At 36.7% G+C, this 22,292-nt stretch overlaps 3 protein-coding genes across 7 annotated transcripts in view; all 3 read left to right on the top strand.

Annotated features, from left to right (window-relative positions):
• The window catches only part of LOC137491295 (uncharacterized), a 331,835-nt gene that overhangs the window by 36,532 nt on the left and 273,011 nt on the right, over positions 1-22,292 (top strand). The window lies entirely within an intron of this gene.
• Positions 1-22,292, top strand: part of LOC103910797 (uncharacterized) — a 1,018,570-nt gene that overhangs the window by 993,416 nt on the left and 2,862 nt on the right. For 2 of the 5 annotated variants that reach the window (XR_012402573.1, XR_012402575.1), the window contains exon 3: positions 22,130-22,227. The gene's annotated coding sequence lies outside the window, so the exon portion shown is untranslated. Of the gene's footprint in view, positions 1-22,026; positions 22,228-22,292 lie in introns of all 5 variants that reach the window. The other 3 variants (XR_661236.4, XR_012402574.1, XR_012402572.1) reach the window with 2 other exon arrangements.
• LOC141381843 (uncharacterized) lies at positions 7,430-12,133 on the top strand. The gene is made up of 2 exons (XM_073948966.1): positions 7,430-7,550; positions 7,636-12,133. The coding sequence occupies exon 2, from the start codon at positions 7,872-7,874 to the stop codon at positions 8,616-8,618; it is 747 nt and encodes a 248-aa protein (XP_073805067.1). The 5' UTR covers positions 7,430-7,550; positions 7,636-7,871; the 3' UTR covers positions 8,619-12,133.

Here is a 22,292-nt window from a genome sequence, read left to right as displayed (position 1 = left end):
CTCGTCTTCGGGCCACGTGTGTTTTCTAACCGGGTTTCGAATACACGCTAGGATACAATGGGCCTAGAATATTTCATTTAAATAAAACATTTACCTTCTTCCCTTTGGGCGTCAGCATTGGATCGAGGCCACACTACGAGATAAAGCAGAAATGTATGATTTTTAAAACAGCCGTTTATATAACATATAAAATATCCGTATAAAACAATATTTACTCACATAATTGGTTGATGGCTTCAAAAGCATCAATCTCTGATGAATTTAATTCTGTAACATAAAAGCTGATAGATTGAAAATATTTCAGGTCACAGTATGACTGACAAAGTATTACTTAATGTAATGTATTACACCATAATAATAATATTTTACTTACGACGAGCCATGCTTCCTCAAAAAGTTTAGTGTAGACTAGAAGAGATGGTGAAGGAGACGAATCACATCAACAGGCGATGACCAGATGAATAACTTTCCCCTGGTTGTCTGCTGTATTTAAGTATAAAGATGTGGGGGTCGTGCCCAGGTGTCGGAGAGAGATAAGAACCATAAAAACTACTCGAATGTATTACTTTCAGGATCACAAACAGGGACTTTTATATAATAGTAGAAATAAAAATATCTTTTATATATTATGAAAGCTAGTTTATAGATTATTTAATTTATTAAACAGTATCGTTAAAACCTGATATAAAGTAATGGAATAACTCGAATGTAGGGTTAAATAAAGTATATATATAGTCGTGTATGTATTATATCACGCATATCTTTAATATTGAATCATTTCACTTTATATGAATGAAATGAAAAACATTGTTATTATCTATTATTGTAGTCGGATAATATATAATCAAGCATCCGGAAACATTTTAACAAGTAATATTACTGTTTTAATGGTGACATAAATACATGGTTATTTTAACTAAAATATCAGATGTGTTTGGATAAAACATGGAATATGATAATTGTAGCTAATATGGTCTTTTAGACTATTGCATCCAAGTGGATGTAATACACTCGTTTATTATTTAGATAAGGTTAAACATATTTAATTTAACAGGGTGAAAATAAGGGGATAACCGAATTTATGTATTTGCTGAGTAAACACTAGATGGCGCTAGAGGTCTATGTTTGTGCTCAGAGACCCATGGCGTTTATCGGTATCAAAAGACCTTAGCGGAACCACCCGCTGTTCGTGTTCACAGATGTGTTCGGGTCCTTACTGTGTTTATTACAACGGCTATAACCTTATCGCAGAGACTTGTAGGCGCTTCATGCTGCGCTGAGGAAATTAGTTCGACAGAGGTGCCGCACGACTGTTTGCATAACAGTCAGCCAAATTCAAAGAAACGTAAACGCAGTTTAATGTTTGTATCAAATAAACTTAAATAGACTAAAACAAGTCGTTCAATAATGATTATCTGACGTATGCCAGATTATTAATGTAAACAATATACAACCTACTTGCAGCAATCATTAAAATTATGTAAGAGGTTATCATTAGCCTGGATTAAAATATGTAACAACGGGGTATTGAGTTAAACATCATACCAAAATGATGATGGTTTATTAAATACAGTTTCTTGAATTAATTTCTTCCTATATTTCTATTTGTAATTGAACATTTATTCACAGGTTACATCATAGATAGATTAAAAAATTGTACGAGATAAACTTTTCGTTAGAAATGGGTCTTACAACAGAGTTATTCGTTTATTGTTTTATTATAACATTTAAATAAAGTTAAATATTTGATATTCATTGTGTAGGAATATAAAATATTTGTAATTGAACATTTATTCACATTTTGCATCATAGATAGATTAAAAATTGCATGAGATAATCTTTACATTAGAAATGGATCATACAACACAGTTAACCCTTAAAGACCTAGAGGTATTTTGAGGGCACCTAATGGGCCTATATTATTATTATTTTTTTAAAGCAGTTTTATTTTTATTTTAGCAGTCAGACTCAAGTGTCATATATTATTTTAAACAGGAGAACCTGAAGTTTCAATCTGTATCATTTAAAGGTCCAGTCTAAAATTTTTTTTGGTCCAAAAACATATGAACAGACAGAAAATATTCCAGAATTTTCCAGAAACGATTTTTAAAAAAAGTGGCATTTTCTAGTTATTATAAACAAAACCTTATGAAGTTTGTTTTTCTTTCTTTAGAAATACATATTATGATGTTTTATACTTCCACAATAAATTTTGTCTACATCCACCATTCCCTGAGCAAGTTATAGCAATTTATTTCAATGTTATTTCAAGGCGTTTTTCAATGGGGGGAAAAAATGCATTTATTTACTGACAATGTATTTGCCCAAAAGTTCTGGGAATGAACTAAACAGAAAAAAAATGTTACAAAATAACAGAACACTGAAGCAAATTTGACTTTTTTCCAAATAATATATTTTTAGTTACCATAAACAACACCACTTATAATAAACAAATATAAAATAAGAAAATAATAAATAATGCGTCAAAGTCCAAATAAACAAGTTGCAAATCCTCAGTAAAAAATAGATATAAATATTTACTATACTATAAATAGTTACATAAATAAACTAGATTCAATATGGACCATCCTTAGGTTTTATGTGCCAGCATGGATATGGTTGTCTGCGGATATGTATATGGTTCGCGTGCAATGCAGACAAACAGCCCAACCTTTATTTGCGTCCTTTGAAAACAACAAGAGCAGCACTTCGTCTTTGCTGTGTCACTGTTTTGTCATGTTTTTGTGCTGTTGTGCATGCAAAAGTACTTAGTATGAGAATTATTTCATGCAAAACTTTTTTTTAGCGTTTTATTTAGCCGCGCGTAAATGTGCAGCCTATCTCTCATTCCGTGTTGTTCAAAAAGCTGATTGTTGGTTCACAAAGCGAAACCTATGCTTATTGGTTGAGATAGAGCGAGTTTGAACCAATCTGGGCATGGAGGAGGGACAATGCATCCATATATCATGTCTGGTTTGTCCGGAGAGACAAGTGACGAGCGTTCCTTTGTCAAATCAGCGTTGTCAAAATTTGATGACGTAACCACACTGATTCCGGAGCCTCTGAAAGTCCGTGAATGTAATGTGATACAGCGATGGAAAGCTGAGAGTCTCTTCTTTATGCCAATCTTTGAATTGTATGGATCGGATCAGCGGATCAAAAGTTATTAAACATTTAAGAGCAATACTTATTTTTAGCCGCGGGCGGCTGTCTCGGTCTTTAAGGGTTAATCGTTTATTGTTTTATCATAACATTGAAATAAAGTTAAACAACCATAATAATCACGATGGATGAATATTTCTCAATGTTGAACAATCATTGTCTCATTCGCACAGATAGAGAGACATACAAACAGACCGAGAGCCGAACCAGAGAGACGCAAACAGATATAAAAACACACAGTCTCACGCTTTAACAGCCGGAAAGAGCCGGACTGAACGATAACCATGTAAACGGACGTTTGCGTTTTATTTAACAACCTATGTCATAATGTTCACTTATCAGATACACGCATACGCCGTAACAGCCATCAGATGTATTTTATCTTTCTCAAGCACGCTTCAACCGGTTCAAATTTCCCGCACACACACACAATCACAGCCAGAGCCTCTCGACACACCCACACCCGAGCCGGAGAGACACACACACATACACAGACACTCAGTTCTGACCATAACAGAGCAAAGGCAACACAGCGGTGCATATACCTTAGTTTATTAATTCTAACATAATATATTAACATAATATATTATAATATATAATTTAAAACAATAATGACAATATAATATTGTATAATTATAATAACTGAATTTATTACAATAATTAAAATATAATACTGTATAATAGTTAATAATATAGTTTTAATAACGGTTCATATAATTTATTTCATTAAAATCTATTTCATAATATTAAAATATCTCATTTTAATGTAATAATAACGGAATTATTCATTTTATTTAATTGATAATAATCTGATTAACGGAATTATTAATTTAATTAAAATTATAAGAATCTGATTACCGGAATTATTAATTTAATTCAACTGATAAGAATCTGATTACCGGAATTATTAATTTAATACAACTGATAAGAATCTAATTAACGGAAAGGGGCGGGGTTTACACCGGAAGCCCCGCCCTAAAAGGGGCGTGGCGGTCATCAATCAAACTTTTTGACACATGCCACCGGATATTACTCTCTCTGATCTGTCCTAGCAGAGTTGCTGGGAAAAATGTGTTTTGTGTATATTGATGACGACATCATATACTCACCCTCAGTCACCCAACACTTCAAAGATCTTCACCTGGTTACACAAAGCTGGTCTGATCATTAACTTGAAGAAAAGTAAATTCTGCCAACATAAATTATCATTTCTTTGACATGTGGTGAACACCCAGGCCATTCCTGCTGATTCCATTAAAGTAGAAGCGATAACATCCTACCTGGTTCCAAAAAAACATCAAAGACATTAACTCCTTGGATTGGCAGGGTGGTACCATATGTTTGTGCCAAACCTTTCTCAAATTGCAGAGCCTATGAACTCATTGAAGAAAAAAGGGTGATTTTTTCAATGGACACCTCAATGTCAACAAGCACTGAAGAAATTAAAGACTTGTCTCACCTCGCCTCCCATCCTTGGACATCCTGTTCTCCGACTCCCCTTTGTGGTTTACACCGATGCCAGTGATTCCGGATTAGGTGCAGTGTTGACACAACACAAGGCGCAAGGACAGGAGGAATTTATTAATATTTATAATTTGTTTAGCCATACTATAGGCCAGGGGTTTTCAAAATGTGGGGCGCCAGCGCCTGTTAAGGGGGGATCGAGAAACTGAGGTGTGCACTCGAGTAAATTATGACGTTTTTTTTTATGTTCACAAGAGTCAATCTGATTAGTCCCGCAGCTAACTATTAGGCACGAGGTACCTTTTGTAGTTAATGCGATCACGTAAAACATACAAAAAATGGACCTGTGGCTTTTTAAAATTAACGACGGTGAAGTTAACACCGGTAAACCGTCTGACAAAAAAGATAACGAGTGCCCTTCTGAAGCATTAAAGCAAACGGATGACCAACCCTCCGCGTCAACGGGGATCTCCACACAGAGAGGATTAACGCTCATTACAAAAACCAAAGGCCTGTATGCATCAAAGCAACGGAAGTATGATGAACAGTACATACAATACGATTAATAACAAACCATGTCCACAATGTGTTGTGTGTTCAGAGGTCCTTGCAAATGACAGTTTAAAACCTGTGAAACTGGTGCGTCACTTACAGAAGAAACATCTGATGTTAAAAGATAAGCCAGTCGACTTTTTTCGATGTAAAGAATAAGCATTAAGAGGACAAAAACAAACGATGACCAGTCAAACCATGCTGCCAGTAAAAGCGCTTACTGCTTCATATGCCAAATAGCCACATACATTTCCAGAGAGCCTCATATCTCCAGCTGCAAAGAACATCTGTAGAACTGTTTGGAGAGAAGTATGTAAGTAACATTGAACAAATTCCACTACCAGACAACACCATAAGCCGGCGTATAACTGATATGACATGCGACTTCAAACGTCAGCTGATTAGAAGAATAAAGAATGGGATTTATTTTTTATTACAATTAGTTGAGTCGACAGACATATCAAACTCATCTCAACTACTTGTATTCGTCTGCTACAGTCATGAGAGAAAATTGCTTGTGGATCTACTATTTTGCTCATCAATGAAAAGACGTTTACAGGAAAAGATATTTTAGAAAACCTCAGCGGTCAACTGAATGAACTATGTCTTTGTTGGGACAATTGTGTCGGTGTGTGCACTGATGGAGCGGGATCCATGTTAGGAAAAAATAAAGGACTCGCTGCTTTGGTTCATGAAGTAGCTCCGCATGTTTGTTTCACCCACTGTATGATTCGCAGAGAGGTCCTCGCAGCAAAAACACTTCCTGCGGACTTGAACGCAGTGCTTCAAACAGCAATACAGATTGTGAATTTCATAAAGACTTGTCCCACTAAATCAAGACTGTTTGCCTTGTTGTGCATAGAAATGGGGTCCGAATATGAGTCGTTGCTTTTGCACAAGGAGGTTAGATGGCTCTCCACAGGCAAAGTCCTGCAGAATATTTTTTCATTGCATGACGAACTGAGGATTGATTGTGGATCTTCCTTTAGGAGTTATTTTACTGACGCTAAGTGGCTCACAGATCTTACATACCTGTCTGACATATTTGATAGGCTTAATTCGCTTAATTTGTCCCTTCAAGGCCCGTTTTCAAACTTACTAACAATGTCTGATAAAATTGTGGGCTTTGTGAAGAAACTGGAGCGATGGAGAGGGCAGGTGGATGCAAGAAATCTAGACATGTTCCTGACCTTGGATGAATTTATCACAGAAAATATGTTTAACTGGGATACTATTAAAACAGAAATCACTCTCCATCTGCCATCTCTGTCTGCACATTTCAATAGGTATTTTTCTGAGCAGCATAATTGGAACCAGTACGTCTGGGTTCGTAAAGTTTACGAAGCGCTAGATTCCCTTCTGCATTTTTCTAGTGACCTGTACTTTGAAGACACTGTTCGACTCAACCACACTCAGAAGTCTGGCTGGCAGTGAATACAGAATATGCTGAAATTTCGGAACTTGAAATTGATGTACTCTTGCCTTTTGCTTCAACTTGGCTCTGCGAAGCAGCATGTTCTGTGTACGTACATCAAAAACAGACTCATGTATCACACTGAATCAGGTAAGCTACATGTTTATGATTCAGTGTAATTATTATATGCACTTTAAACGCAGCAAATAATATGGGAGTGATGTTTGCACATGCCTTATAATTTTGGCTCGCTGGACGAAAAAGAGAGGGGGCGCGAGTGAAATTGGACAAACTTGGGGGGGCGTGTGTCCTGAAAGTTTGAAAACCCCTGCTAGAGGCTATCGAAAAGTGGAGACATTTCCTGGAGCCAAAACTCTTCATTATTGTCACTGATCATTCCACTCTTCAGTGGGTCATGAACTCCACGAAGACCACCTCACGTTTAATCCGCTGGCCCCTTCTTCAAAAATTTGACTTTGTGGTTGAGTACAAAGGGAACACTGAATGAAGCACCAGGTGCTTTTATCTTGCATTCATCCCTTACCTGGTTGTTGTGTATTCAGCTATAAAAGAACTAGTATTTCCCATCACCATTGCAGAAATCTGGGAAGAGCAACACAAAGAACCAGATATAATCAAGATATTGCAGAACCTAGCAGATAAAGATTCTACTATGCATGAGCAATTTGAGGTATTTTATGACAAGTTATATCATTGTTTACTGTTGAAAGATAAACTCAAACACTACAGAATATATATATATATATATATATATATATATATATATATATATATATATATATATATATATACATGCCACCCTTATCCCAAATCTCCTCCAACACTACCACGCACATCCATAAAGTGGACACTTGGGTATTTACAAAACTTGCCAAAGAATACATCTAATTGCTTTCTGTCCTGCAATGTGGACATCTGTAAAAACGTACGTGAAAAGGTGTGTGATGTCTTTTCACTTTTCAGCTTTTGATGAGAGTTTTTAAGACTTAATAAAAAACTAATGTTTTATTTATTTCTTTCAGACCGCATTGAAGAGAATGAGGGGAGTAAAGAGGAGAAACATCATGTCAAAACTGAGGAAAAAAATATTTTTTTGAAAAGGAGAAACAAGAATCGTTTCACCAGCACTCAGTGTGGAAAGAGTATGGCAAACAAAAGCAAACTTAAGATTCACATGATGATCCACACTGGAGAGAAACCATTCACATGCACTTAGTGTGGGAAGAGTTTTGACTGCTCATCACACCTTAATCGACACATGAGGATCCACACTGGAGAGAAACCATTTGCATGCACTCAGTGTGGGAAGAGTTTTAGCTGCTCATCACACCTTAATCAACACATGATGATCCACACTGGAGAGAAACCATTTACTTGCACTCAGTGTGGGAAGAGTTTCAGCCAATCATCATCTCTTAATCAACACGTGAGGATCCACACTGGAGAGAAACCATTCACATGCACTCAGTGTGGGAAGAGTTTTTACCGCTCATTCTTCCTTAATCAACACATGAGGATCCACACTGGAGAGAAACCATTCGCATGCACTCAGTGTGGGAAGAGTTTCAGCCTATCAACATCCCTTAATTACCACATGAGGATCCACACTGAAGAGAGACCATTCACATGCACTCAGTGTGGGAAGAGTTTTATCCGGTCATCATACCTTAATCTACACATGAGGATACACACTGGAGAGAAACCATTCACATGCAGTCAGTGTGGCAGAAGTTTCATCCAATCATCACACCTTAATCAACACATGAGGATCCACACTGGAGAGAAACCATTCGCATGCACTCAGTGTGGGAAGAGTTTCAGCCTATCATCATCCCTTAATTACCACATGAGGATCCACACTGATGATAGACCATTCACATGCACTCGGTGTGGGAAGAGTTTTACCCGCTCATCACACCTTAATCAACACATGAAGAAAAACCATTCAAATGCACTCAGTGTAGGAAGCGTTTTTACTGCTCATTCTCCCTTAGTCGACACATGAGGATCCTGTGGTCACACTGGACTTTTCTCGCCATAGACTTCCATTCAGACGCACGTGAATGCGTCAGACCGGAAATGCAAGTTCGTGCCTCAAGTTTCGCAGTTCATTGCCTTGCAGAGTTCAAGCTTGGTGAATTCTGACCTGCAAAATTGCATAACTTGACTGTGTGAGACCTATCGAAGATCAAAACATGACCTCTCTGGACTAGGGCTGTAACGATACACCAAACCCACGATTCGGTTCGTATCACGATTTTTGACCCACGATTCGATTCGTATCACGATTTTTTTTTTTTTTCGTGTGGGGTGGGCAAAAAAAAGATTTTTAAAACTATTTTTTATTAAATAACATTTGAAAAATCTTTATAAACTAAACATCAAAGAATAATATTAACTATGCAAATTATTAACAATATAAATAGCCATATATAAAATAAATAAATAGCCAAAGCTATATCACTTCTGTTTTCTTTGTAACAAAATACTGTTAAAAAACCAAACAGAACTAAACTCCATTGTGTAGATGGTTCAAGCATGTTGAAAATTCTTTTTCAATCAAGTTCTCTTACATAGAAAAAGTAAATTAAATAGCTACTAGGGATGCTCATTTTGTTAATTTTGCTAACCGACAACATTAATCGGTTATTACCAGTTAACTGGTCAGATTACTGTTAATTTTATATTAAACAAATTGACGTGTATATTTTTTGTCTGACACATTAAATATTGCATTTTAAAATACTGATTTATTTTTATATGTTAGAATATTAATAGCGGAACAGAACAACAGAGCATTTCCACGCACCTGCAGTGTTTAGCACAGAAGAGCAGAATAATCTAAATAAAATAAATAGGACTGCCCTAAATTATTTTCACTTAAATAATTAATTTATATTACAAAACGACAATACTGACTGATTCTTTTTAATAACCGGCATAGGCTTTTTTTTTCCAATCATATGTTTTTTTCTTCCGTCAAAGAAAAATCGCAGACTTCCTCAAATTGCCCGCTTTACGGAAAATATGCATTTATTTAAAGCTCCGCTGTTATTATTATAATCACAAAACCTTTTACATTTTAATAGAAATCATTATTTTAAAGATTATGTCCTGATATAGTCTATGCTTTCCTCTCTCTCCCTCGCGGTTCAAGTGCGCGCGCTGCGTGATGAAAAGACAGCAACAATGCGCGCATATGTAGACTTTTTGTAAACAGTTTTGTTGTTTAAATATGATATTGCATTTATCTGCGTACATGCTTTATAAGCTGTAAAATAAAAAGTAAAGCCTATTTGTTGCGTTTATTACGCATATCCAGGTCAACATAAGCGCTGGTTAAGCATCAACAGGTCTGTATCAAACAGCAATATTCTTCTTCCATTTTGCTTCTTTGGCAAATGTGTCTGTAGGCACGGGTTACACGTTATCGTCCCGCAAATTAAGTATGCCTTGCAGTTAAACAAGGGGCGAAAACGAGGCGCACCTCACTGCCTTTATGTTGACAAGGAAAAAAGAAGAGGCGCGGTCCTCTTATGAAACGACTGAATCAGCTGGGTATCGATTGTGCAAAAGTGTTTCTGTCTGTGTTGTTACAATAGTAATATTTAATACTATTGTGATATTCAAGATTTGTACATTCATACAGCTCTGGATAACTTAAAACAGCGATTAGACCTTCAGAGCGGTGTTAATGCGTCCTGAAGTAAATCGAAACGACTATAAACTCCAGCAAGATAGAGTGATTATATGCAGAGCCATAAACCTTTATCTCTAAATAAAGTATAACTATAGAAACTGTGTTCATCTTAACTGAAAGCTTCGTCGTGTTTTCTGACCTCACACATCGCGCACCTGTCAGTCAGCACTCTCAAAGGTTCAAACAGAAATCGCACAGCACGGATACAGAAAAGTTTGCGCTGTTACCTGACATTTGGTGAACGCCCATCCCTCTCTGCGCAGCCACATTAACAGTGTGAGCAAATCATTGTATATGCGCTGAAAATCTGGCCGCTTTGACAGCATTGGCAATGTTTCTGGCGTTGTCGGTTGTCAAGCGGGGTTAAGTTGGTTTTGTTTTTGATATTCCTGACACATTCAGACGGTCCCTTACTAAGAGCTCCGTGCGAGCTCTCCCGGCTAAATATTGCGAGGGCTTAAACGGAGCAGTGCTTGTAATGTCGAACGAAAAAAAGTGTTAATTAGCTCAACTTTTGCAGGCACGCGTGACGTTATTGAAAAGGTATCACGGGGTGTGTCGCGATTCTCCCTTATCACACCGCGACACAGGATCGTAGATCTGAGTGTCGCAATTTCGATTTTATATTGTGTATCGTTACAGCCCTACTCTGGACAGTTAGTAAAATATAGACCAATCGCTCGCTTTTTAAATGTCTGATCATCTTGTTTAATCCGGCTCCTTTTCACAGCGCTGTACAACAGAATTTTGCATGCTCAAATTCTAGTGTGACCGCAGCTTCGATGTGGGATGAGTTTCAGCAGCTCCTCAGACCTTTATTAAACACACGAAGACCCACACTGGAGGGAAACCATTCACATCTACTCAGTGTGGGAAGAGTTTTAACCAATCACCAAACCTTAATGAACACATGAAGATCCACACTGGTGTGAAAGAGTATATGTGCTTTGAGTGTGAGAAGACTTTTATTACAGCTCCAAAAACTGCACCAGACGATTCACACTGGAGAGACCGTACAAGTGTTCAAACTGTGACGAGGTTTAATCAGTTAATGCATCTCAAAACACAAAAGAGGATTCACACTGGAGAGAAACCGTACAGATCTGATCATTGTCTACAGAGTTTCGCTCATTCGGCGCAGCTTAAGAAACACATGGACAAAAAGTTGCACACATGACATGAATGCAGCAAAACATTTTCTCATGTGCACAGAATGTTTCATGTCCGAATAATGTTTGAATAGGCTATAAATAACAGTATAATACAGTATAATAGGTATACTGTTTTCCAACACTCCTACACTGCAGTAGATGGGGATTGTAATTGTAAATGTGCCGCGCTCCTTGCATTTATGTAAACACATTGATGGCGGCTGAGAGAAGAACAGTTTCATAAACATCTGGCAAACAGCACCTCTGTAGCTTGAAATCTCGTCTACTCCACTCTCCAGTGTATTCATGTAGCTAGTGTTGTGTTGGATGATGTTCTCTGTTTGACTCCCTGAATGAGAAATCCAGGTTGGAGTATGTGGTAAATCGTGATTGGATGCCTGCATTACTCATCAATGGGTATATAAAAGTTGTTGTGCTAGCTACCTCAGGGCGCTGTGGCTACTCAGGAGTCCTCATGTCAAGACCTGCCATCTCATTGACTCTTTCACATTATGGTTTTGTTTTGCATTACTTATATCATGTAGTTAAAGTGTTGTTGTGATTATATCCTAAGTTCTTTATTTTCATTAGTATCCCTAGACATGTTTTGGTTGCTTTGATTGATTGTTCTATGAGTTACATTTTATAATAAATCATTTGCATTCAGGTTATTTTGTTGGCTCATCTCTTTTATGCTGCGACTCAAACAAGCAGGTCATAACACTTTGTAAAATGTGTCCGGTTGTATCCGAGATCTTGTCCTTTCAGTCATGACCATGGGTGTAAGTACTTAGATTACCTTTCGTCTCAGCTCCTTCACCACAACAGACAATTACATCAACTGCATTACTGCTGCCGCTGCACTGATCCATCTTTTAATCTCATATTTCATTCCTCATGGCAAAAAAATGCAGATACTTAAACTCCATTTGGGGTAAGGACTCTCCGCCAAACTGGAGGTGGCCACTGTTTTTCAGTCAAGCATTATGGTTTCTGACTTAGAGGTGCTGTTTCTTTCCCTGCCATGTCACACTTAGCAGCAAACTGTCCCACTGCATGCTGAAGGTCCATGTCCAGAGTACCCGTGGGGACTTAAAAGCATTGAAAAACTCTTAAATTTCATAATCTCAAATGAAGGCCTTAATAGCCTTGAATTTTGTAAATAAAGTCTTGAATTTCATTAAAAAGGTCTTAATTTTATGCATTTTTTTTGCCTTTCCTAGGATTAAGTTCATACCGTAACAAAATGAACTGTTACTAATGTAGGCTAATTAAAAATTCATGCAGCGTAACGTTGAATGCACCTCACGCTCCACGTCATAGCAGAAAGCGTGAAAGCGTGCGCACCCGTCATATGGTGACTTGTGGTGACGTACGGAACAAGATAGTCACTAGCCCAGTTTGTCGGCTAAAATGGGAAAGTGTCGCTGTGGCCAAGGAATCCGAATTGCACTTGGGTTAAGCCTGTGCCAGGAAATGACCGCAACGCCTAATGCTGTTGATGCTGGAAATATTTTAAGCTAACGATAGCGACAATGGGTGTTACAGCCTAGGACTCCCATATGGGGGGTTGCCAAACACAACGCGTGTAGTACTGCTTGTCAGTGCCAACCACCTGTTGTGCAGTTCTGTGCAGCGGAAACCTCTTTAATTACTGAAACAGCTTTAACGATCAGTAATGAAGAAGTTTCTACATTAGAAGAATGACATTTTCTTTTTCCTGTTTTACGGTGGTCGATAACAAAGTTTTTCATGCGTTACTGCCACCTCTCGCTCTGGTTGGTGATGTCACCAAACAATCATTGGGCTGACACGAGAAACTTGCTTGATTGAAAGATGACAGAGAGATTAGATTAGGGTGTAATTCATTTATGAAGAGTTGTAAATATATATACAATATAATGCTTATTGCTAAGTATTTCCCTTTACTATAAATGACTATAGTATTTTACAGTTTTTAGGATTGCTTACACACTAAAATTAAAAGTAGTACACTATTAGCAAAACCTTACAAGTATCAAAACATCAGCTCATATTTGCACAACTATAAGCACATTGTCAGCTTCACACTTGTTGCAAAACTCTACACACAGTGATTTGCAAAACACTAAACACACTTAACATATATTACACACTAAAAATCTATCATGAAGTCACTTCCTTGCAATACCAAAGCACGGACTGTCAAATTACTGCACCGTCCAACCAATTGGTTCAACACAGTCGTCAGGTGTGCAAACACTTGTTTGATTTATTGTAGACAAACCAATCAGGTGTTTAAGCACTATAAAATGCCAGTTTCAATGAAAACCATCAGGTCTCAATATCAACTCTGTCACACACCATAAAAAAAAAAACATATTCAAATGAAGCAAATTTATGGAGTGCCTTTCGAGCACAATTTCGAAAGGGTGAAAAGGCTGTGGCATGATTATGCACAGGTATGTATTCACTTTAGCAGTGTGATCTTGCATACTGTCTCAATCTTTTACTGTACTGTAATACTAGATCTACACTGAACTACACAATTTTGCCTGACACTGTTCTTCAGGTAGTTTTACGAATGGATGAAGAAGAGATCAAGCATGAGTTCATTTACGTAGATGATGGTGTGTTCAACCTGACGAGAACACGGAGTAGAAGAAACATCATTGGCCACAGGGCTATAGTCAATGTCCCAGGGCAACGTGGGGGAAATATACAGTAACACTCTGTGCAGGTGCAGCCATTACAAAGAATGGGGTCCTCCATTGCCATGCCCATATGGGCCCTCACAACACAGCACATATACTTACATTCTTGGACCAATTGCACAACATAACAGCAGCAAATCAAATCGATCATACACAATACATTGTTGTCTGGGACAATGTGTCTTTCCACCGTTCTGCTCTGGTTCAGAACTGATTTTAGCAACATCCACATTTCACTGTCCTATATCTTCCACCATACTCTCCATTCCTCATCCCTATTGAAGAGTTTTTTTCGGCATAGTGGTGGAAGGTATATGATCTTCGTCTCCAAGCTGAAGTACCCCTCATCAAAGCCATGGAGGAGGCCTGTGACCAGATGGAGGTAGCAGCAATACAAGATTCTACATTCAAGACACTTCTTTCCAAGGTGTCTTGCTAAGGACAACATTGCAATGTTGATAATTCTTATGCCAGATCCAGCTAGGCGAAGAGACAATGTCTAACTTACAGTTCAATACATACAGTAAAGTGACATGTTACAGTACTTTGAATCTTCATGCCAACATGTTGGACATGTTGAGGAATAAATGAGTTTCTTCAAGGTGCAACATTGTTCTTGAGTAGTGTTTGGTGAATTTACTTTATATTTGTACTTTGTTGATGGTAGCCTACTCTAATCATAGGGAAGTAGAAGTGCTAAAAGTGTTTTAGGTTTATCACAGCAGTGTATAACTCGTGCAAACAGAGTATAGTAAATGTGAAAATGTGTGTTTCTTATGGTAAAAATGTGTGGTTTTTAAACAAAAGTGTATAGTTTTTATAAGAGTGTTTAATTATGTAAAGGATCTGTAGTGTTTTGCTAATTGGGTGTGTGGTTGTGCTAATTGTGTGTACTGTTTTGAAAACACGGGCCCTGTTTTGAAAATCGTGCTTAAGCAATCCAAAAAAACTGTAATGGTGTGTGCCAGTGTTGATATTGAGACCTGATGGTTTTCATTGAAACTGGCATTTTACAGTGCTTAAACATCTGATTGGTGTGTCTACAATAAATCAAACAAGTGTTTGCACACCTGATGACTGTGTTGAACCAATTGGTTGGACGGTGCAGTGATTTGACAGTCCGTGCTTTGGTATTGCAATGAAGTGACTTCATGATAGATTTTTAGTGTGTAATGTATGTTAAGTGTGTTTAGTGTTTTGAAAATCACTGTGTGTAGAGTTTTGCAACAAGTGTTAAGTTGACAATGTGCTTAGAGTTGTGCAAATATGGGCTGATGTTTTGATACTTGTGTGTAAGGTTTTGCTAATAGTGTACTACTTTTAATTTTAGTGTGTAAGCAATCCTAAAAACTGTAAAGTCAGCTACAGGCTGTCATGTGAGCCAACAGCTATTTGTAGTAAAAGCAGTGATTCAGATGTAAAGCATAGACACTGAGACATTAAAGAACATCATAGAGTGAGTTCAAAAATGTTGTAGTTAATATTTGATGTACTTAAAAAGTGATTGAGAATTACAAATTGCATTTCTGATAGGAAAAATGCTTTAAGTTAACAAACATGTGGAGTTAAATTAGTACTATGAACTCTAAGTTATTGCAGTAAGGATTTTGAACAGTTATATCAGATGTAAGCACCATGTAGTGCTGGTGAATTAAAAACAGAAATGTTAGAGAAATTACATAATGTAAGATTTAATGTAACTAGTGAGGAAGCACTAGAATAAATTAATAAAAATAAGTGAAGCACAATCTGAAGCCAAAAAAAATTATTATAAGGACATTTAACAAATAGAAAATTAAGCATATTTACATATGATACAAATTATTGAGAATTCGAAAAAATAAGTTGTTAAACAGCAAACAAAAATAAATTAATTAATGAATTAATAAAAACAAATTGGATAAAAGGAGTCTTTATTTGATGAAGGAAAAAATGGGAAAGAAGAAAAAAAAAGAAAAAAAAAAGATTTATTAAGTCATGAGCTAAATTCTATATATATTAATTAAGAGAACATAGGGATGAACTTTGGGGGACTGTAGTCTCGTACCTACCAGACATCTCTGAGTGTACTGGCAAATGGAAAGGTGTGTGAAAAAACACAAAGAGCAAAATGGCTTTGGACACTTGTGACATGAACTTTATGCCCAGGATTTACTGAGGACTGAAAAAGCTACATTTGTTCAGAGACATTACAGTTTTTTACAATGGCTATGACACTTTTTTCAATACATTTAACAAGTTTGCTAAACTCTTAACGCAGCAACACACCTAAAACACACAATTGGCAAAACAGTTAATTTCATGCTCAAAATCACACATTATAAACTAAACCTCTAAACTACTTTTCAAAATACAATAATAAACGAACACAATACACCATGTCTAACAAAACACTATAAACATGTTTCAAAATGACATAATTGTTCAAAACACTAACACATGTTCTCTTCCAACAGAAACATTTAGTCAATCAGAATACACTGACAATAAAAACACTATCATCAGCTGACATTACAGAAACTGCATTATTTTGTGTCAGCTCTGCCCTTATATTTGAAGCCGCTTTACAGTTTTGTGTTGTTGGGTTTAGTAAATGCATGCATTTTGTTTCTTTTGCTGCAGAAATTCAATACAAAAAACAACCATCTCAGAGCAGCTTTATAAAATGTACAGTTTATGTAAAAAAAAAAAAAAATACAGAAACAGAATTGCTGCAGTACAGACTTTATTTGCAAAAATAAACCAGAAAAAAATGGAATTATAATAAAATGAAAAAGTAATCCTCTATTCTGCCCGGTCTTCTGCATTTGGCCACATGTTCTCATCCACATCACACCTAATATCTTCTCTGGCAAGGCACTGTGGGAAGAATCTTTTGGCATGCCTTATCCACCCCTGGCAGTGTTCAGTTGTGATGTCTTGGCATGCAGCATCCATTGCATCCAGGAGGGCCATTTGGTCATGTGGACGATGGTCAAAAACCTTCCATCTCCAGGCTGAGAAAAACTCCTCAATAGGGTTGAGGAAAGGGGAGTAAGGGGCAAGGAAATGGGACATCATCCTTGGATTAGCGTCAAACCAGGCTGTGACTGCACAAGAATGGTGGAATGCCACATTGTCCCACGTGATAACATATACAGGCAAGTGGTCTCCCACCTGTCCCCTTTCCACCTCTGGCACCAGTCTTTCATGCAGGTCTTCTAAAAACAGGAGAAGGCGGTCGGTGTTGTATGGGCCAATCTGACATTTATGCAGGAGTGCACCATTGTTGGAGATTGCGGCACACATGGTGATGTTGGCTCCTCTCTGGCCCGGCACGGTAACTGTGGCCCTTTTGCCTATTATATTCCTCCCACGGCGACGCCTTTTCGCCAAGTTGAAGCCAGCCTCATCAACATAGATTATTTCATGTGGGACTTGATTGGTCTCCAACTCCATGACTCTCTGAAAGCAATTAGACACATAGATGTACAGTACAGCATTTACACTATGTACTAATGAACTCCAGGTTTATAGAGTAGTTTACTTTAAAACACACTGTGTATATTATAGTAATGATTGTATTGCATAACATTACCTGGACATATTGGTGACGGAGTTCTTTGATGCGCTCACTGTTCCTTTCAAAAGGAACTTTGTATAGATGTTTCATTCTGACTCTGTGTTTAGCTAGAGTCCGAGAAATTGATGTTAAGCTAATTGCTGCAATATTCCCAAAGACAAAGTTGTCCTCTACAACTCTGGACTGAATTTCCTTCAGTTTTATTTAATTGTCAGCAATAACCATGTTGACAATAGCAAGTTCCTGTTCTTCATTCAGGAGCTTTCCTCTGCCCCCTGAGGGAGGTAAACGTTGAATCCTTAGAGGGACAAAATACAGATACATTTTTTAGAGACCGGAGGCATACAGTTACTCTAATACAGTAAATGGTTAGTTACACTTTACTGTAGGAGAAGCAATATCCTACCTGTTGGTTTCTCTGAAAATGCGGACAATGGATGCCACTGTGTCCCGGCTGAGATTTGGCTGTACTCGTTCACCAGCCTCTCTGTATGATAGCCAGTGGTTTATGACATGATCAATAATAGTAGCTCTTATCTGATCAGTTACCCTAGCTCTGGTCCTTCTTTGAGCGCCACCACGCATTCTAACTCCTCTCCTTCTACCTTGCCCCACTCCTCTCCCTCTACCTTGCCCCACTCCTCTCACTGGTCCTTGTCCCACTCCTCTCCCTTGTCCTGGTACTCGTCTTCCTCTCCCTCGTGCAGGCATTCTTTCTTTCTTTCTTTCTTTCTTTCTTTCTTTCTTTGTGTTGCTGTATATTGTTCCTTTTCCACACAAGATCAGCTCAAATAGTCCTCTTTTATAACATATGATCATTTAATTGGAAAAACCTTAACATCTGAGTTTGGTTGCTAGATGGGAATCAGCTGTGATTTATATATTTACATAACTGCAATAAGCTGTTTGTCTTTGGCGATGGAATAAAATACAGGGAATATATTTGTGTTTCAATTGACTTTAGCCTATATTAGTTCTGTTTAGAACATGAAGTTATCTGTTCTGACATACTGTGTGAAAGCATTTGTAAATTTGACTTTAAAATTACATTGTTTTGGTCTTAGTTGTGTTTGTGTGTAAAAGAAGTTTAAGCATTTTAAATTTGTGTTAACTGGATGCATTTTGTGTTAAAGCAACAAGAAATGTGTTAATTGTATAGCCCACGAAGACGGATGTTGTGCTAACTGCGTTAAGAGTTTAGCAAATTTGTTAAATGTATTGAAAAAAGTGTCATAGCCATTGTAAAAAACTGTAACTTCCTTCATTGTCATCCATATTTTCTGTTATGACTAAAAGGGTACTCTGTGCTTACATATAAAGCTGGTGGGTTTTTCAAGATCCATAAACAAATCTAATAACCGAACCATTGCCACTGTTTTTAGTCTGTATTGTACATGTTAGAATGATTTACAGTAGGTGAGAGTTCAATGTGGCTATTACCGCCGCCGCTTTAAATGGATAAGCACAAGTTTTTAATGTATGACCGCAGTCTGTGAATATGCCGCTAGGGGGCACAAAGGGATGCGAACAGACAGAAATAGCCTATACAGCAGCTGTAAATATGCTACTGTTTTTATAACTAAAGATGAAACGATAAAACAAAGCATTATAATTCCTTCACTAATCAATAAACATTTGTTAACACGCTTTATTATCATTGTAAACTTGTTAAGTGCAATGAGGATTTATTTTGGAAAGTAGAATTGAAGAAATAAAAGACAACTCAAATATAAGCACAAACATTCAGAACAAATAAGCAGGCCTAAATAAAAAAATAAAGCAGTCTTTTAGCCTAAATATAAAAATATGTTGTTTGCTATTTTGATAGGACTAGGACAGTCATTGAATAAGCTTTTTCATTTATATCTTCATTTACATTTTTACTTATTTTTTTGTTGTTGATTAAGCATAAAAATAAATTGACCTACCTCAAGCAGATCACTTAAAGTATAAAAAAAAAATCATTTTGCCGCAGGACATAAATAAAGTCCCGCAAGTTTATTTTTAATAATTTAGTTGTAGTTCAGTTCATTTTTTCGAAACGTCAATGTTCTCCTTCAAAGTATAATTGTTGTTTTGTTTTTTGTTTGGTTTTTTACTTGTAGTAATGGCTCAGTATCTTTGGTATTTTAATTTTAATTTTTAGTCACCTTGCGTGTGAAATATAATTCGCACATAACCGCGTAAAAAGAAGAAAAAGCTGTCAAAAGTTAGAGCCAGTTCATCCAAATTAGCCATATTAAAATACAGCATGTATGTTAATACAGGCAGAGTGTAAACAAACTCAGGGTAAGGCTAAATTATGCACTTTCCTTTTAAGGCAAGATTTGCGGTGAACCAAGAAGAGGTTTTACCAACCACTCATTTACAAATATTATATGTCAATCATCGTGCTCATAAGTCGATATGTTGCCTTTTTATAGCCTACATGCTACTATGGTGTATAATAATGTTTGGTGGAACAGTAAATTAGTTTAACAACTTGAATTTGCAATCGGGCCAGCCGAGTTGATTTCAGAAAATAATTTTTTTAAATTATACATATATATTATTATATTATTAAATTACCACTATTTTGGAGACCATGCGCTTCTTCGCCCTCTTCTCCACTGTTTTCTTAAGTTAGTTAAAATGATTTTAAAACATGAAATGTAGGAAAACACAGTACAAATAATCATGAAGGAGATAACGGAAAGACAGAATGGTATAATAATTACCCTTTTTGAGTTCCTGGTCCTCTTTCTGTAAAAAAATGAGCTGTTATTAATGACTAAATAGGTCACGCAGAAGATCAGAAAAGTTCTACAGGGTCTGTGGCACTTGCGGTCTTATGGGTTCATACAGGTTGTGAAATGTGGGTGGGACTGCAAAGCTGTGAATCTTTGCCTATCTTTTGGATATGACAATAGCCTGTACTGTATACAGTAGTCTAAATTTATCAACTTAACCTAATCCTTTAGCTTTCTTTTTTTTTTTTTACAAAATTTGATGCAAAGTAGCAATAGGCAAGTTGTTACAGCAACACGCAAATATGTTTCAAAGGATTAAAATATTACAAAAATTATTATTTTCTACATAAATATAAAAACTGCTGCCTCCATGCCTTCTTCATCTCGGGTGGCTTGTTTTTAGTTCATTCATAACAACTTGCTTTTTTTATAATATTATTATTAGCAGCAGTATTGTTTATTATATGCATATTTATATTTGTGTTATTAAAAACAAACTTAGATTTGTCCACGTGTCTGGTTTTGGACCATATGGGGCATAGCTAAATTATATGTACAAAAAACAATACACAACAAAAGAGTTTTGAAATATTAAATATGAGGCATTTGGATAAGATGACATTAATCAAATCGTGCAAACAGAGCATTTTTCAGGAGAGTAAAACCATCAGAGTCCTACCTTCTTTTCTGTCATCCAGTCCTGTGCAAACAAGTGTTAATGTTTTTGTCTGACGTGGTTAAATACAAAAAAAATTGTAAAGGTAGAGCTTTATTATAGCTGCTGAGCGCAAGGAAATATAGGCTATAGTCTAGGCTGTGTTTTATTACTTGCTCTTATGTCCTGCAACACTTAACGGTTTCCTTTACTTATGATAACCAAATAATATGCAACATCCTTAAACTATTCTCTTAAATAAAGGGAAATCACCTATCAAGTGTCATATAGCCTAGGGAAATATTGATATGATAAGGTTTCTCCTGAGCATTTGGACAGAATGTTTGATGATGTCTATCAAAAAGAGGATGATATAAAATACATTTTATACCAAGCTATTATCGGAAAACTCCAGGGCGCAACTTAACCCAGCTGTTTTTGTCGAGATTCTCCCGTATTTTACCATTTGATCCCGCTATCACGTTTATCTCACTTGATTTTTCAGTTACATCAATGGGAGCAGTTACTGCTCCGGTCAGCTAATCAAAAACTTGTCTGCATATTTACTGGGTGGGTCACAGGTGTATAAGATCAATCTTTGGTTATCCAAACTTTGACCACAATAAAGCTCACTACAAATATGCAGACATCTTCATTCTTACAATACCCAAATAAGCTTTTAGCATCATATGCGTTTATACACACATTTAAGCAACACATTCATAATCATGATGATTATTTTTGCCAGTGCATTGCGTGCGCTAGTTTTATTCATCAATTTACGTTGATGATCATGTTAATGGACGGCCGCAAACTTCACAGTTCATCGGGCACAGTTAACAACCTTTCTGCATATTGCAGCACATTAACAAATTGACTCAGAATCGCTTAGCTATCATAACCATATTGTGTTTCATTTATAGCTTTAATTTCAGATCATTTCAACCAATTATTGCAGTGAAAAAAAACTGATGCATCAACACATCAAAGCACTCTCTTGCTGACATCAGGGCTTTCCTGTTGCAGTCGGGTGTGCACGTCTCCAACACCACTATAAGACGACACTATAGACGTCAAAGACCTGTAGGCCTTCCTAGAAAAACAACTTCAAGAAAAATGAACAGGTATTGTGTATTATCATCTTGTCAAATCAAGTATTTCAGCAACACTGATGTCAAAAAGTTATTAA

Source organism: Danio rerio, chromosome 4 (genome assembly GCF_049306965.1).
Source record: "Danio rerio strain Tuebingen ecotype United States chromosome 4, GRCz12tu, whole genome shotgun sequence".
In the NCBI taxonomy this organism is placed as follows: Eukaryota; Metazoa; Chordata; class Actinopteri; order Cypriniformes; family Danionidae; genus Danio; species Danio rerio.
The sequence above is the reverse complement of the archived record's forward strand: the minus strand, read 5'-3'. Positions and strand labels throughout refer to the sequence as shown.

Coding starts and splice junctions, on each gene's coding strand:
- LOC141381843 (XM_073948966.1), top strand. CDS start 7,872: ATGAGGATCCACACTGGAGAGAAACCATTTGCATGCACTCAGTGTGGG.